Source organism: Orycteropus afer, unplaced genomic scaffold (genome assembly GCF_000298275.1).
Source record: "Orycteropus afer afer isolate SDZICR_OR568_19922 unplaced genomic scaffold, OryAfe1.0 scaffold00038, whole genome shotgun sequence".
Lineage (NCBI taxonomy): Eukaryota > Metazoa > Chordata > Mammalia > Tubulidentata > Orycteropodidae > Orycteropus > Orycteropus afer.
Window position 1 is genome coordinate 1,127,552 of NW_006921625.1, and position 12,808 is coordinate 1,140,359.

General features: G+C 57.3%; 1 protein-coding gene across 1 annotated transcript in view; it reads right to left on the reverse strand.

Moving 5' to 3' along the window:
* LRRC27 (leucine rich repeat containing 27) overlaps nt 1-12,808 on the reverse strand; it is a 49,801-nt gene that overhangs the window by 7,283 nt on the left and 29,710 nt on the right. Inside the window, exons 7-9 of the mRNA XM_007936785.2 lie at nt 10,074-10,220; nt 7,567-7,663; nt 857-972 (exon numbers count right to left, since the gene is read on the reverse strand). Coding sequence (XP_007934976.2) covers nt 857-972; nt 7,567-7,663; nt 10,074-10,220 — 360 coding nt within the window. The remainder of the gene's footprint in view (nt 1-856; nt 973-7,566; nt 7,664-10,073; nt 10,221-12,808) is intronic.

The window sequence follows — 12,808 nt, forward strand, 5'->3', positions numbered from 1 at the left end:
CTGGCGGCAGAACCAGGCTGAGGAGGTCTGAGGAGGACGTGGAGTGACCGTGGGGAGCTGACAGAGACGACTGCTGGCCCTCACACCAGTGCCCAGGGCACCTCACGGGGAGGGCTGGCGGCAGAACCAGGCTGAGAAGGTCTGAGGAGGACGCGGAGTGACCGTGGGGAGCTGACAGAGATGACTGCTGGCCCTCACACCAGTGCCCAGAGCCACCCACGGCTCCAGGAAGAGCTGGTGGCAAAACCAGGCTGAGGTCTGAGGAGGACGCGGAGTGACCGTGGGGAGCTGACAGACGACTGCTGGCCCTCACACCAGTGCCCAGAGCCACCCACGGCTCCAGCGAGGGCTGGCGGCAGAACCAGGCTGTCTGAGGAGGACGCGGAGTGACTGTGGGGAGCTGACAGAGACGACTGCTGGTCCTCACACCAGTGTCCAGAGCCACCCACAGCTCCAGGGAGAGCTGGCGGCAGAACCAGGCTGAGGTCTGAGGAGGACGTGGAGTGACTGTGGGGAGCTGACAGAGACGACTGCCGGCCCTCACACCAGGGCCCAGGGCACCTCACGGGGAGAGCTGGTGGCAGAACCAGGCTGAGGTCTGAGGAGGACGCGGGGTGACCGTGGGGAGCTGACAGACGACGGCCGGCCTTCACAGCAGGGCCCGAGCACCCCGCGGGAGGCCCGCACCGCACGGCACAGGGGGTGCACCTGGTCAGCTGTGTGTGCCTCTGCAGGCAGTGCCTGTCCTGCTCACGGCAGACGTGTGGCAGGACCTGGCCCCGTCACCGGGTGGCCCCCAGCTGCGTGTGGCAGGACCCAACCCTGGAGGAGTCACGTGGCCTTCCCAGGGACCAACCTCAGAGCTTTATTTGCTCGTGACGGCTTCTCTTTGCTGTGTCTCCTGTTTCCAGGTCTCACTGGTGTTTTCTCATCATCATCGAGATCCGTGGCAAAGGGAATCTTTGATGCTACCTGGGAAAATGCAACAAAGGGTTTTCAGAAGCCTGAGGAAAGGAAGCTTCCCACAAACCCAGCCTGCCCATTAGCAGTGGTCTTCACGCATGGCAGCTTCAGAGACCCGGCCAGAGAGGACAAGGTTCACTGACTGAGGCACTACCACCGGCCAGGCCGACTGTGTGTCCACCCTAGTTCCTGGACTGGACCCCTCAGCCCACCTTCCCTGATGGACCAGGCTGCACTGAAGGGGACAGGGGACAGTGGGCAGGCAGCTGCCCTGGGCCACACCACGTGAAGTTCTGTCAGCACAACAGGGACGAGCTCAGATTCCTCCGGAGCCCGGCCTCGCAGCATGGGGACGGTGTCCAAATCACTGAATTCCGTGCCAACACAGGTGCATGGACACCTCACCAGACAAAGTGAGGAGAGCAGAGAACTTGACAGTTTCACCGTCTCAGACTGATGACGCAATGAGTCAGCACCAATGAACTCACAGGGCTTCTGAGGCGTGGGTTCGTGTTGTTTCCCTGCAGCTGAGTATCATGAAGGGTTCCTTGCGCTCCATTAACTGCCCCACCCCCCCAACCTAAGAAGCGGCCAGGTGGCTATTTTAACATGGATCTCACAAGTCCAGGGCTGGAGACCAGGTGGCAAGTCTCAAGCATGTCAACAGCCTCCTTCTATGCAGGCTACTCTCTCAAACCTTCCCACAGTGGTTCCATCTGGCTGAGGCCAACGTTCAATGCTTCTGGATGTGCGAGTGTGTCCACGTGGCTGGCAACAGGCCACAGGGAAGGAGACCACACTTCTTGTTTTGGTACCTAGTGCCGCTCTAACAAAAACACCACAAGTGGAGTGTTTTAACAGAGGCATTTATTCTCTTACAGTTTAGGAGGCTAGAAGTCCAAGTTCAAAGTGCCAGCTCTAGAGGCTGGATGAAAGTCCCTCGACCTTGGGCTTCAGCTCTGCCTTTTGCTCCCAGCCCACTGGAGATGGAAGCTTTTTTTCACTGAGGCCGGTGCTGAGGCTGACAAACCCAAGGTCGACAAGTAAAACGGCACAGTCCCAAGATTACCAAACATGGCAGATCACTAGTTCAAGCCCAGAGATAGTCCCAAGATCCGCAAGAAATGTAGCAGGCTGCTGAATGAGGACTCGGCCCCGTGCAGAGTTCAAGTGTGCCAAAAAGCTCAGAGACCTTCTCAGCGCCTCTCCTTACAGACCGGAAGCAGACCACAGCCTGAGGGCAGCTACTCAGCTGCTCCGGGAGACTCCCCGTGGAGCTGGCCGCCAGTCTCATCACGGGGAGTACTACATCCAGCTGCCCAGCCAGGACCAGGCCCAGCCAAGTGGACACAACCTCAGGGACCACAGCTGTGTTATGTAACGATGAAGACTGAAGACGTTTATTTTGGAAAGCACATCCGATTCCTGAAGCTTCGAAGTTACTGCTTGAGAAGCTCTGGTTTCGGTTAAGTCCACCCCAGCTCCTGGCGCCCCCACGGGCCAGGGAAGAACTGCGCTCACAGGGTTCACAGTGACTGACGGTGGATGTGACGCACGGCGCCCCCACGGGCCAGGGAAGAACTGCGCTCACAGGGTTCACAGTGACTGACGGTGGATGTGACGCACGGCGCCCCCACGGGCCAGGGAAGAACTGCGCTCACAGGGTTCACAGTGACTGACGGTGGATGTGACGCACGGCGCCCCCACGGGCCAGGGAAGAACTGCGCTCACAGGGTTCACAGTGACTGATCTTTCAGAAGTGGCACAGCAGGCCTTTCTTCCAGGTGGACTTGAACTCCCAACCTCTCGGTTAGCAGCTGGACACATTAACTGACCCTCGTTAAGTGCCTGCCGCCTGTGTGTTGTCTCGGAGTCAGCCCCACACCCAAGGCTGCACTCTGCCCACGGCTGTGGCTGCAGGTCGGACTGTCGGGACCCACGGGATCCCCACGGCTGACTGTGGGAGTCGGGCACCAGGCCTTGTGTCCTCGTCCATCGTCGTCTGCAGCCCCACTGACAGCTGCTCAGCATCACAGCCACATGCAGGCCTCACTGGCCGACCGGTGGGGGCCGCGTGCGCTGCGCTGCTGGGGACTCGAACCCAGGTCTCGCTCGCTGGAGGCAGGAATTCTAGTACCAAACCACCGCTCGCTGCCCGACACAGAGGGCGTGTAATGGGAGGGATGGCACGGCCCGATACAGGGGGTGTGTGATGGGAGGGGTGGGAGAGGGGGCGGAGGGGGCAGGAACCCCCTACCTCTGCTGGATCGCCAGTGACTTGCCCAGGATTGAGGGCCCAGCAGATCTAAGCCCTGCTGACTGTGGCGGCCAGCACATTCTTGGTCAGTCGGGTTTCTAAAGACTGTTCGGACAGAAAGACCAGGACTAACGCAGATCTCGTAGGTGGGGGTTCGCACTTTCCTTCGAAAGCTACATTTTCAACCTTCTTTTAACCAGTGTTGTTGCTGTTGTGTGTCGCTGGCATCAACTGTGACCCATGGCGATTGTGTGTGCAGAGCAGAATTGTGCCCCAGCGCCAGCAGGAGTGCGAGCCTTCAGGGGGAGGTACCAGGCCTGTCTCCAAGGCACCTCGGGATGGGATGGACCCCCAACTTCAACTAGGACAGTCCCCCCCGGGGCTACCAAAGGTGCATTATTTGGAAAGAAGTCTCCCCTGAGGGAAAACTCACCCAGACCCCACTCCCTGGTGAGAAAGCAAAGACGGCGGCAGGTCCACAAGCCCAGACTGGGAGGAAGAGCTGGTGCTGTCTGCTCGGCTGTGGGGCTGTGCTGGCTCCGTCTGTGCTCAGGCCTCAGACGCCCAGGTGATGTTCTTCTGGCGGATACAAGGGCATCCGCATCCACGGGCAGAGCTGCAGCCTCAGAGCATCATGACACGTAACAGTCAGGGCTTTTGAGAAAAGCCCGTGATAACCAAGAAGCTCAGCCTGTGTCCAAACCCGGCAGGTACGCTGTTTCTTTCTTATCTTTTAAGTTGTGATTGGGGTGTTAGTTGACAGAGCAAATTCATTTTCACTCAACAGTTCATCCACGTTTTGTTGCATCACGTCGATGACAATCTCCGCACTGTAACCGCCCTCTTCCCACTTCCTCCCGGTGGCCGCCTTTCTGTGTCCTTCTTTCCTGTGTGTCCCTGCCCTCTGAGCTGTGTCCCCGTGCAGATACTGCCCTTCTGACCTCCCATGGATGACTGTTCCCAGGAGTGCATCTACCGGGTATAAATGTTCACCTTTACCCTGTCTGTTGTTTGGCTGGAAGTCATGGGAGTGAGTTCAATTACAGGCCCGAAGGGTGACTTGGGGCCACAGCCTGGGGGATTTCACCAGACACATAACCCTGGACTTTTTTTTTTATGATACCAAGTTTTGTTGCACATGGCCCACGTGTTTCCGTGCTATGTGTCAGCGAGGGGCCTCTGTTCCTGTGACCACCACAGTGCATCTCAGTGCAGGACTCCGGGTCCTGCTGGCCACACACATGGAGAGGCTGGCTTGTGCCGACCCAGTGAGGCTGCAGCTCCACGTGACCCAGCACCCAGAGGCCTGCCCAGAGGACCATGCATACTCCCCAGGGCCCACTCAGGGCACCCCCAGGACACAGCACCAGACACACCTCAGAACACATCCCGAGAGTCCCCTGGAGCCCCTGCCCCCTTGCTGATGCTTCTGCAGTGCCAGGGTGCCCTCTTGTGTTTTCTTGCCCAACTGCAAGACCATCCCCATCATGGGCCTAGTTTTGATCCCACAGTGAGGACAGACTACAATTTATGTCCCCTTTGTCCTGCAGGAGCTCTGGTGGCACAGTGCCTATGGCATTTGACTGTTAACCAGAAGGCTGTTGGTTCAAACCCACCAGGTACTCCACAGAAGGCAGACAGGGAATCTATTTCTGTAAAGGTTTACAGCCTCAGAAACCCAATGAGGGTCGCTATGAGTCAGAATCAACTCAAAAGCAGTGAGCTTGTTTTTTGTTTTTTCTTCCCCCTGGTGGCACGGTAATTAAAGCATCTAGCGGCTAATCAAATGGTTCAAATGGTTGGTGGTTCGTACCCACCAGTGCTCCACAGCAGAAAGACAAGGTGGTCCACTTCCACAGAGTTCAGCCTTGGAGACCCTGTGGGCAGTTCCATTCTCTCCTCTACAGGCGTTGTGGGTTGGAATCGACTCCACGGCAGTGGGTATGCTTTGGGCTTTGCTTCCATGAAGATTGACAGCCTTGGAGGCCCTCTGGGGCAGTTCCACTCTGTCCTCGAGGGGTGCTGTGGGTCAGAATCAACTCAACAGCAACAGGGTTTGGGTGGGTTCCCTCTTACAGGCCTTTAGACGTTTTCTGGTTTTCATTTACTTCCTTCTGCCCCTGCAGGCAACACCGAGCACACATATACACGCAGACGCTGATGTGCGGGTTCCTTTCATTTCTGTGGGATGAAGAAACCCAAAAGCCAAACTCACTGCCTTTGAGCCAGTTAATCTTTACAGAAGTAGATTCCTCATCTTCCTTCCATGGAGTGGCTGGTGGGTTTGAATACCAACCTTCTGGTTAGCAGTGAAATGCCTTAGGCACTGTGCCACCGAGCGCCTTGAGATGAAGAAACACCTATTTTTAATTTAAGTATCTTCCACAGGCTGACAGTGGCCTGCCTGCCGCAGCACTGTCTCCTGTGCCCCACAGGAGGGGAAGTCTCTCTGTCTCTCTCTCTCTCAATGCCTCTGTGTTAGGCTGGGTTCTCTAGAGAAGCAAAACCAATAAAGCTTTATATACTTATGTTGTTGTTGTTATGTGCCATCGAGTCGGAGCCGACCCACAGTGACCCCTCCTTGGGTTTCCGAGGCAGTATCACTACGGAAGTAGATTGCCCCATCTTCCTTCTGAGGAGTGGCTGCTGGGTTTGAACTGCCAGCCTTCTGGTTAGCAGTCAAGTGCCTTAGGCACTACGCTACCAGAGCTCCCTTATATACATATAGAGAAAGAGAAATGTATCTTAGGAAAATGGCTCACACACTTATAGAAGCTGGCACGTCCCAAGTTCTTGGATCAAACGTCAAGTTGGAGGCTTTTCCCGACTCTTGCAGCTGCAGGGGCTGAGGAGCTCCAGGTTGGCAGGCAGCGTACTGGCTGTTGACGCCAACGAATGACGAATCCAAGATCTCCAGGCCGAATGGTGGATTGTTCACTCACAGACAGTTGTAGGCAGCACAACAAGATCCCGATCCACAGAAGAGTGTCTCTTTTCCCAGGATGTCCATAAATATATTGGAAGCAGGCCACACCCCTAGGGAAACTCCCTTTCAATGGATTGGCTGCTCAAAACATACGCATCTGATCTCATCGTGGGAATAACCCACATCGCAACTGCTCAAACCACACAGAATCGTGGGCAGCCAAGCTGACACCCGCTCCCACTGTCACAGTCTCTCTGTCTCAGGTGGCATTTCACCCTCTTGCGTCTCTTCCTCTGTGAACAGCCCTCAGGCTCTTGGCTCATGTTCCTACTGATTCTTTGATTTTTTAAAAGCAGTTTGTACATATTTTACAGTCAATTCTTACATATTCATAGTAACTTTTTGTCACATTTTTCCCTATCTTTTGACTTTCTCAGGTTTTGGGTCACACAAAACACTTCGTTTCATGAGTACAGCCCTCCTTTCTCCATTTCAGAGCCTGAAGACTCCAGTCGTCTACAGGTCACCATAAACAACACCCGCAGGCACGTGTACGTTGGGCAGGTGCATCTCCAACGGGAACAACCAGCCGTTAGAGTCAGGGACTGAGAGGACTCCACATAACCTGAGGACGTTGTAACTACCACAAGTACAATGACGGCCAGTGTTCGTGACCTCCCAGGAGCCACAGCCCCCAGAGGGCCTGGTGCTGGGCTCAGCCACCCGATCACCCCCGGCAACCATAGCACAGAGGGGCGCCTGGGTGCGCCGAGGGTCCAAAGAGCCCCCAGGAGGGCTGCCCACACACCACACTGTTTTCTTGAGGGGCCGGGCGTTCAGGTGGCTTCCCCCACCCCGAGGAGAAGGGACTGTGCTGCAGCTGAGGGGTCTTAATAAGGCTTAAAACCTTCGGGCATAAAAGAGAACCAAAAGCACAGGTTTCACTCAAAGGCAGAACAGCCTGCGAAGGTGGCAGGTGCGACAGCTATCCCCAGGTACGTGTTCAGGGCAGGCTGGGGGCCCTGGCTGCCCCATGTAGGCAGATGGACCTGAGGGCTTGACAAGGGCCAACGGCTCAGTGCTCCCATGTCACCAAGCCCCACACCACCGGCTCACAGTCTACTCCGCCTCTACGTTCACGATGGCGTCCCCATCCCCGTCAGTGCAGGGGCTCCTGTGGGCCAGGCTGTCTTTCTGCTCAGTCAGACCCTCGAGGAGCCTGCACAACCATGTCCCAATAGATGTGAGCTCCGAGAATATTTTCTCTAACAGCCCAACGCGCTATGCTGTGTGTTCTCCCAGCACCTCTCAGGAGAACACTGTGGCATTCACCACTGGGCACAATGTCACCCGAGTCACTGGGTGATCCCTCCCCGCCCTCCCTGCCCAGGCGCGCCCCCCCCCCCCACGCGCATCCTACCAGAGTCCTCCTGGGAGGCAAGGTTCTGCTGAAGGCACCCTTCTTCCTCTGCATCTCCAAGGCCTGCTCCCTCCACTTCTCCAGTATCTGCCTGTCTCTGAAGGAAACAGTCCATACGGCCAGAGGTTAAAAGCAGCCTCAGGTGGAGTCCTGGCGAGTCTATGTGGCCATTTCAAGGCTCCAGGCAGCAGCCCTGGGCCCTGGCCCCAGACAGCACCCAGGGAGGGAGGCACCGGGGAACCACATGGTCCTTAAAGGCAGCCTTCCTCCTCCCTCCTGCCTTGGGGCAGAGCTAGGAGGAGCAGGCCAGGGGACCCTGCCAGGGAGGAGTAAGTGTGAGGCTGAGGCTGCCAGGGCCGGCCTCAAAGGCCTTGGAGCAGCTGTCGACACGAGGCGGAGGGTGGGAGAAAGCAGACAGGTCAGCTTTCCCCATCTGCAGGCTGCTGGCAGCACCCTTACTCGTGTTAACACTGTGGAAACCACCCTCCCCCCCCCCGCCTCCACGTTTTACATAGTGCTCTGTTATCGCACTTACTGCAGGGACAAACCTCACCTACAGGGTAACCAGAGGGCCAGACCGGCTGCAGGGTGCATCAGAGTTGTGTAAGCGGACGGTGTGAAGCGGCCCCTTGTTGGGCTGTTGGAGGACCCGCTGCCCCCGTATCTGAGGTCCAGGGTTCCTCTCCAGCCCACATCCACCAATCCCTGGATCCTCACAAAAGTCCCTCCCTGCCCCTATCTGGCCTTGTCTCCCACCTGGCAGCGCCCAGACTCCCCTGCCCTCCCCGCTGTCTGTACAGTGGCTGGGCTGTCTCGTGCTCTGCCGGACTGTCCCCACTCTGCCTACTGCTCTGCCAGGCGGCTCCCTGGCTGGCTTCCACCAGCCACTGGCCAAACCAGGGGGTGAGGCTCCCACACCCAGTATACAGCCAGGCTTGAAACCGTCTCTGCAGGCAGCCCTGCTGGCCAAGCCCTTCGCCTGGGAGCTCGTCCCTGATGGGTCCCTTCAGCACTGGGCACAATGTCACCTGAGTCATTGTGGAGACGACCTGAACTCCCAGCCCCAAGCTGTGTGGGCACCTCCCCTACAGTCCTCACGGCAGCATCGGGCCGTCTGCGTCTCTGCAGCCCCTCGCGGGCACGTGGCTGCATCCTAGCCATTGCTGCTCTGGGTACCCGCTGGTGAACTGTGGCGGGGGGACCCTCTGTAGGAACTGAGGGGAGCAGTTCCCAGGAGTCCTGTGGGGGGTGAGGAGCTGGGAGGCAGAGAGGGGCACCGGTGGGCTGTGCCCTCCCCATGGAGGTCACCCACCAGTCTCCAGGTTCTTTCAAAAACCTTGTTTTGATCAAGGTGTGTGGCTTCTAAGCGCACTTCCCAAACCTGGACAAGCCCCCACCCTCTGCTGCCCCAAACCATGGTCCACAACATGACAGCAGGTGACAGGTGCCTGGGGTCAGCAGGATGGGGTCAAGGTCACCCCCAGAGGTGCTCATCTCACAGGTGAAGAGGCCTGCCTCCTCCCCATCAGCTGCCAAGCACTCTGACAAGTGCTCTGTGGGGAGTGGGTCCCTGGGTCCCATGTGCCCTCGCCTGGGCTAGCCTGGCAGGGGCTCTGGGGGTCAGGCCTGGGTGGAGTGCCCAGAGTGGCTGCCCCTGATGTCCCAGTGAGCCTGCCACAGTTCCCTGGCATGTGCCCTCAGAGGTTACAGGGCAATCCTGTGGCCACCCAGCCGTCAGGATGACGACAGCTGCCTGCAGACCCGACCTGCAGCCTCATGCCTGTCCACTGTCAGGGTCTGAGAGAAAGACACTGCACTCCGGTGGGGCAGTTTGAGGTGGGTTTATTAACAAGTCAGCCATTTACACGGGGTGGGGAGCGCAAGGGCCACAGTAGCTGGGCTGCTGCAGCCCAGGCCTGGGATGTGGAGGGGCAGGTCCCAGCAGGAGGGGCCCGGCCACCCCCAGGCGACCTTCCCAGGGGAGGCCTGGAGAATCTCGCCCTGCCCTGCCCCGCCTCTCTAGTCCGATCTCCAGCAGGGAGCCCCCACTGGCCGAAGCCCACCAGGAGCGGCGGAGCACCCAGGCGCTGTGGGCGTGGTCTGAGCTGGTCGGCCTCTGGGGGCCCGGGGCAGGGTGGAGAAGGGGGGAAGGTGGAGCTGGGGGGCAAAGGGGAGACATGAGGATGGGCCTGTAGCACGTGATGTGAACCACGGGATTGGGACAGTGTTAGTGGGGTCCCCACACTGGTGACAATGTGACAGGCAGGGGAGAAGGGGCTGAAAAAGAGCAAAGCATCAAGGGGGACGTGAGTAGGAGAGGCATCCTGAGTGGCCAGGTGGGGACAAAACCAAGGTGAGGCCTCAGGGGCCCCCACAGCAAGAGGGTCTCGCACACGGAAGAGCTGTGCGCCTCGGGTGGGATGAACACCGCAGGGCCCTCAAGGCGAGCAGGGCCAGGCCCCCCTCCCCCAGGCGCTCCCCCACCCGCCCTCACGCACAGCCCCTACCTCCTCCGCTGTTCCAGCAGGGCCTGCTTCTCCCGGAGCTCTCGGAGGGCCGCCACGCGACTCTCCTCAGCCCGTTTTCCTCGGATTCCGATTCCAAACGATGATGAGAGGTCAGGCAGGGTGGTTGGGAAGGAGGAAGTCTTCCTTCTGAAATGAGATGGGGCCTCAGCCGACTGACCATGACCCGCGTCTTGAGAAAACAGTGTCACAGGACAGGCCATGGGGCCAACCCCACAGGGACCCTGAGAGCTATCTGCATCAATTCCAGGAAACTTCAGTGAAACAGAAGGAGTTCTGTGGGCCCCGGTGCCCCAGACAGCTCCTGCCAAGGGCCAGCAACAACAGAACCGCCCAGAGAAGCCGTGCCCACGTGGCGACAGAACCGCCCAAAGAAGCCATCCTTTTATTATCCATAAGAGTGAGCTACAGTCATGTCTCGGTCCCAGGGTCAGGACACGGTGGAACCCCAGGCGGCTAGCCCAGCCAGTGTCTGTACCGCAGCCTCCCCTGGCCTCAAAGTCTACACATGCTGGCACTGTCCCAGGCCTGGGGACAGGGAGTGGAGGTGTGTAGCCAGTGTCCTGTGCTGCGGGGTTGGAGACCAAAGCACGGCTGTCTTAGTCAGTCAGAGTCCTGTGGACACAGAAATAGCACCGGGGGCAGCCTGGACAGACAGAAGTGCGTTTTCTCCCAATTCAGAAAGCTAGACGTCTGGGTTTCGGGTGCCGGCTCCCGGGTGGCAAATACTCACGTCAGCTTCCTCCCAGGGTTCTTTGGTGGGCTACTCGTGGTGTCTTCATTTCCCCCACTTCTGTGCCTAAGCTGCTCCCTCTATGTCCCAGAGGGGACCTACAGTACCAAAGCCTCCTCCACACAACAGAGACCCCATCTCAGCTGGGACTCCACCCCCGGGTATAGGGTTAGGGGTCACAGCAGATACTCTCGGAGAACACAATGCAGCCCGTGACAGCGGCGGTCAGCGCCTCTGAAGTGGGATGTCTGCAGAAGCAGGTGCTTCGGGCGAAGCCTCCACTGCGGGGGCTGCATCTGTCCATGCCGACTCCGTGAGTGCGGACGCTTGCTCCCAGGCCCTCCCTTCGTGAATCTAATTTGGGATTTAGGAACACACCACTATTATCTAACTCCTCATGCTTTTCACGGTAGGCCCTTTTCTCACAAGTCCTTTTTGCCTCCGGTTTCGTCAGTTTACTCTCGCCAGTTTGCCAGCTTAGCTGGTTAACTCATCCTGTGTTCTCTCCGCTGCCTGGCTCCTTCCTGGGTTCTCAGATTTAATGGATAATTTCTCGGGATACGTCTTCCAGGAACATTTTCTGAAACCCTGGGGCTACGGTCTTCTCTGCCTCTCCTAATCTGCACATACAACTCCTCTGTCCTCACGTATAAACGACACCCACTGGGTAAGGAATTTGGGAACCACAGCCTTCCCTCAAAACTTTCCCCAAGCCACTCCATTGCATGTGGCATCTGTGGACGTGTGGCCCAGCCCTACTTGGCTGGCCCGCACCGTGACCTCTCAGGGGCTCTCTGTGACTCTGACGAGGACCTCAGGAGACAGAGCCCTGTTGGGAGAGGCAGGAGCTGGAGCCACTGTTAACTGCCCACCACACCCTGACGAGCAGAAGTGGGGTCCGGTCGCCTGCCTGTGTACGACACCTGCTGCCCCTGGCCAGTTAAGCAGGCAGGTGGTGCCCCTGGGGCCTCAGCAGCAAGGGCTGATCTGCACTGCATGCCAACCATGTGCCAACACCTCAAAGCAGTCTCATTTACACATGCAACTCCCACAATGAACCGATGAAGTCAGAGCAGATGCGGCCCAGAGTGGCTCAGCACAGTCCCTGTGTAGAGGCAGGGAGGGGGAGGGCGTGCAGAGTTGGGTGCTCATGTGCAAGGGCTCCTGCCACTAGGGGGCGCCACTGCCTTTGGTCCTACTCTCCACACTAACCGAAAGCCCCTCCAAAGTCACGCAGACCTCTGAAGGCCAGGGGCTGGTGCCTAAACCCAAAAGACTGAATAAGTTGTACTATTAAAAAGCTCATTGCGGTTTAAATGCTGTTGTTAGGTGCCATTAGACACACATGCAGACACTGACAGACACACAGACATATACACACAGAGGGACAGACAGACACATAAGCACACACACAGAGACACAAAGACACACAGACATAGCGGACATATATATATATATATATATACATATACACAAGTCACACACAGATATAGACAGACACACACATACTGGACATGCACACATATACACAGATATACAGACACACTCTGATATAGACAGGCACACACAAATAGACACACATAAACAAACACACACAGAGACACAAAGACACACACATACACACAGAGATACACACACAAACATACCAGACATGCCCACACATACACAGATATATACAGACATATATACACAGTCACACACAGATACAGACACACACACACATACTGAACATGAACACACATACACAGATATATACAGACGTATACAGAGTCACACACTGATATAGACAGACACACACAAAGACACATGTTGTTGTTGTTGTTAGGTGCTGTTGAGTCATTTCTGACTCATAGCGACCCCATGCACAGCAGAACGAAACACTGCCCGATCCCGCACCAGCTCCATGATCCCTGCTATACTTGAGCCCATCATCGTAGCCACCGTGTCAATCCATCTCGTTGAAGGCCTCCCCCTCTTTTGTCGA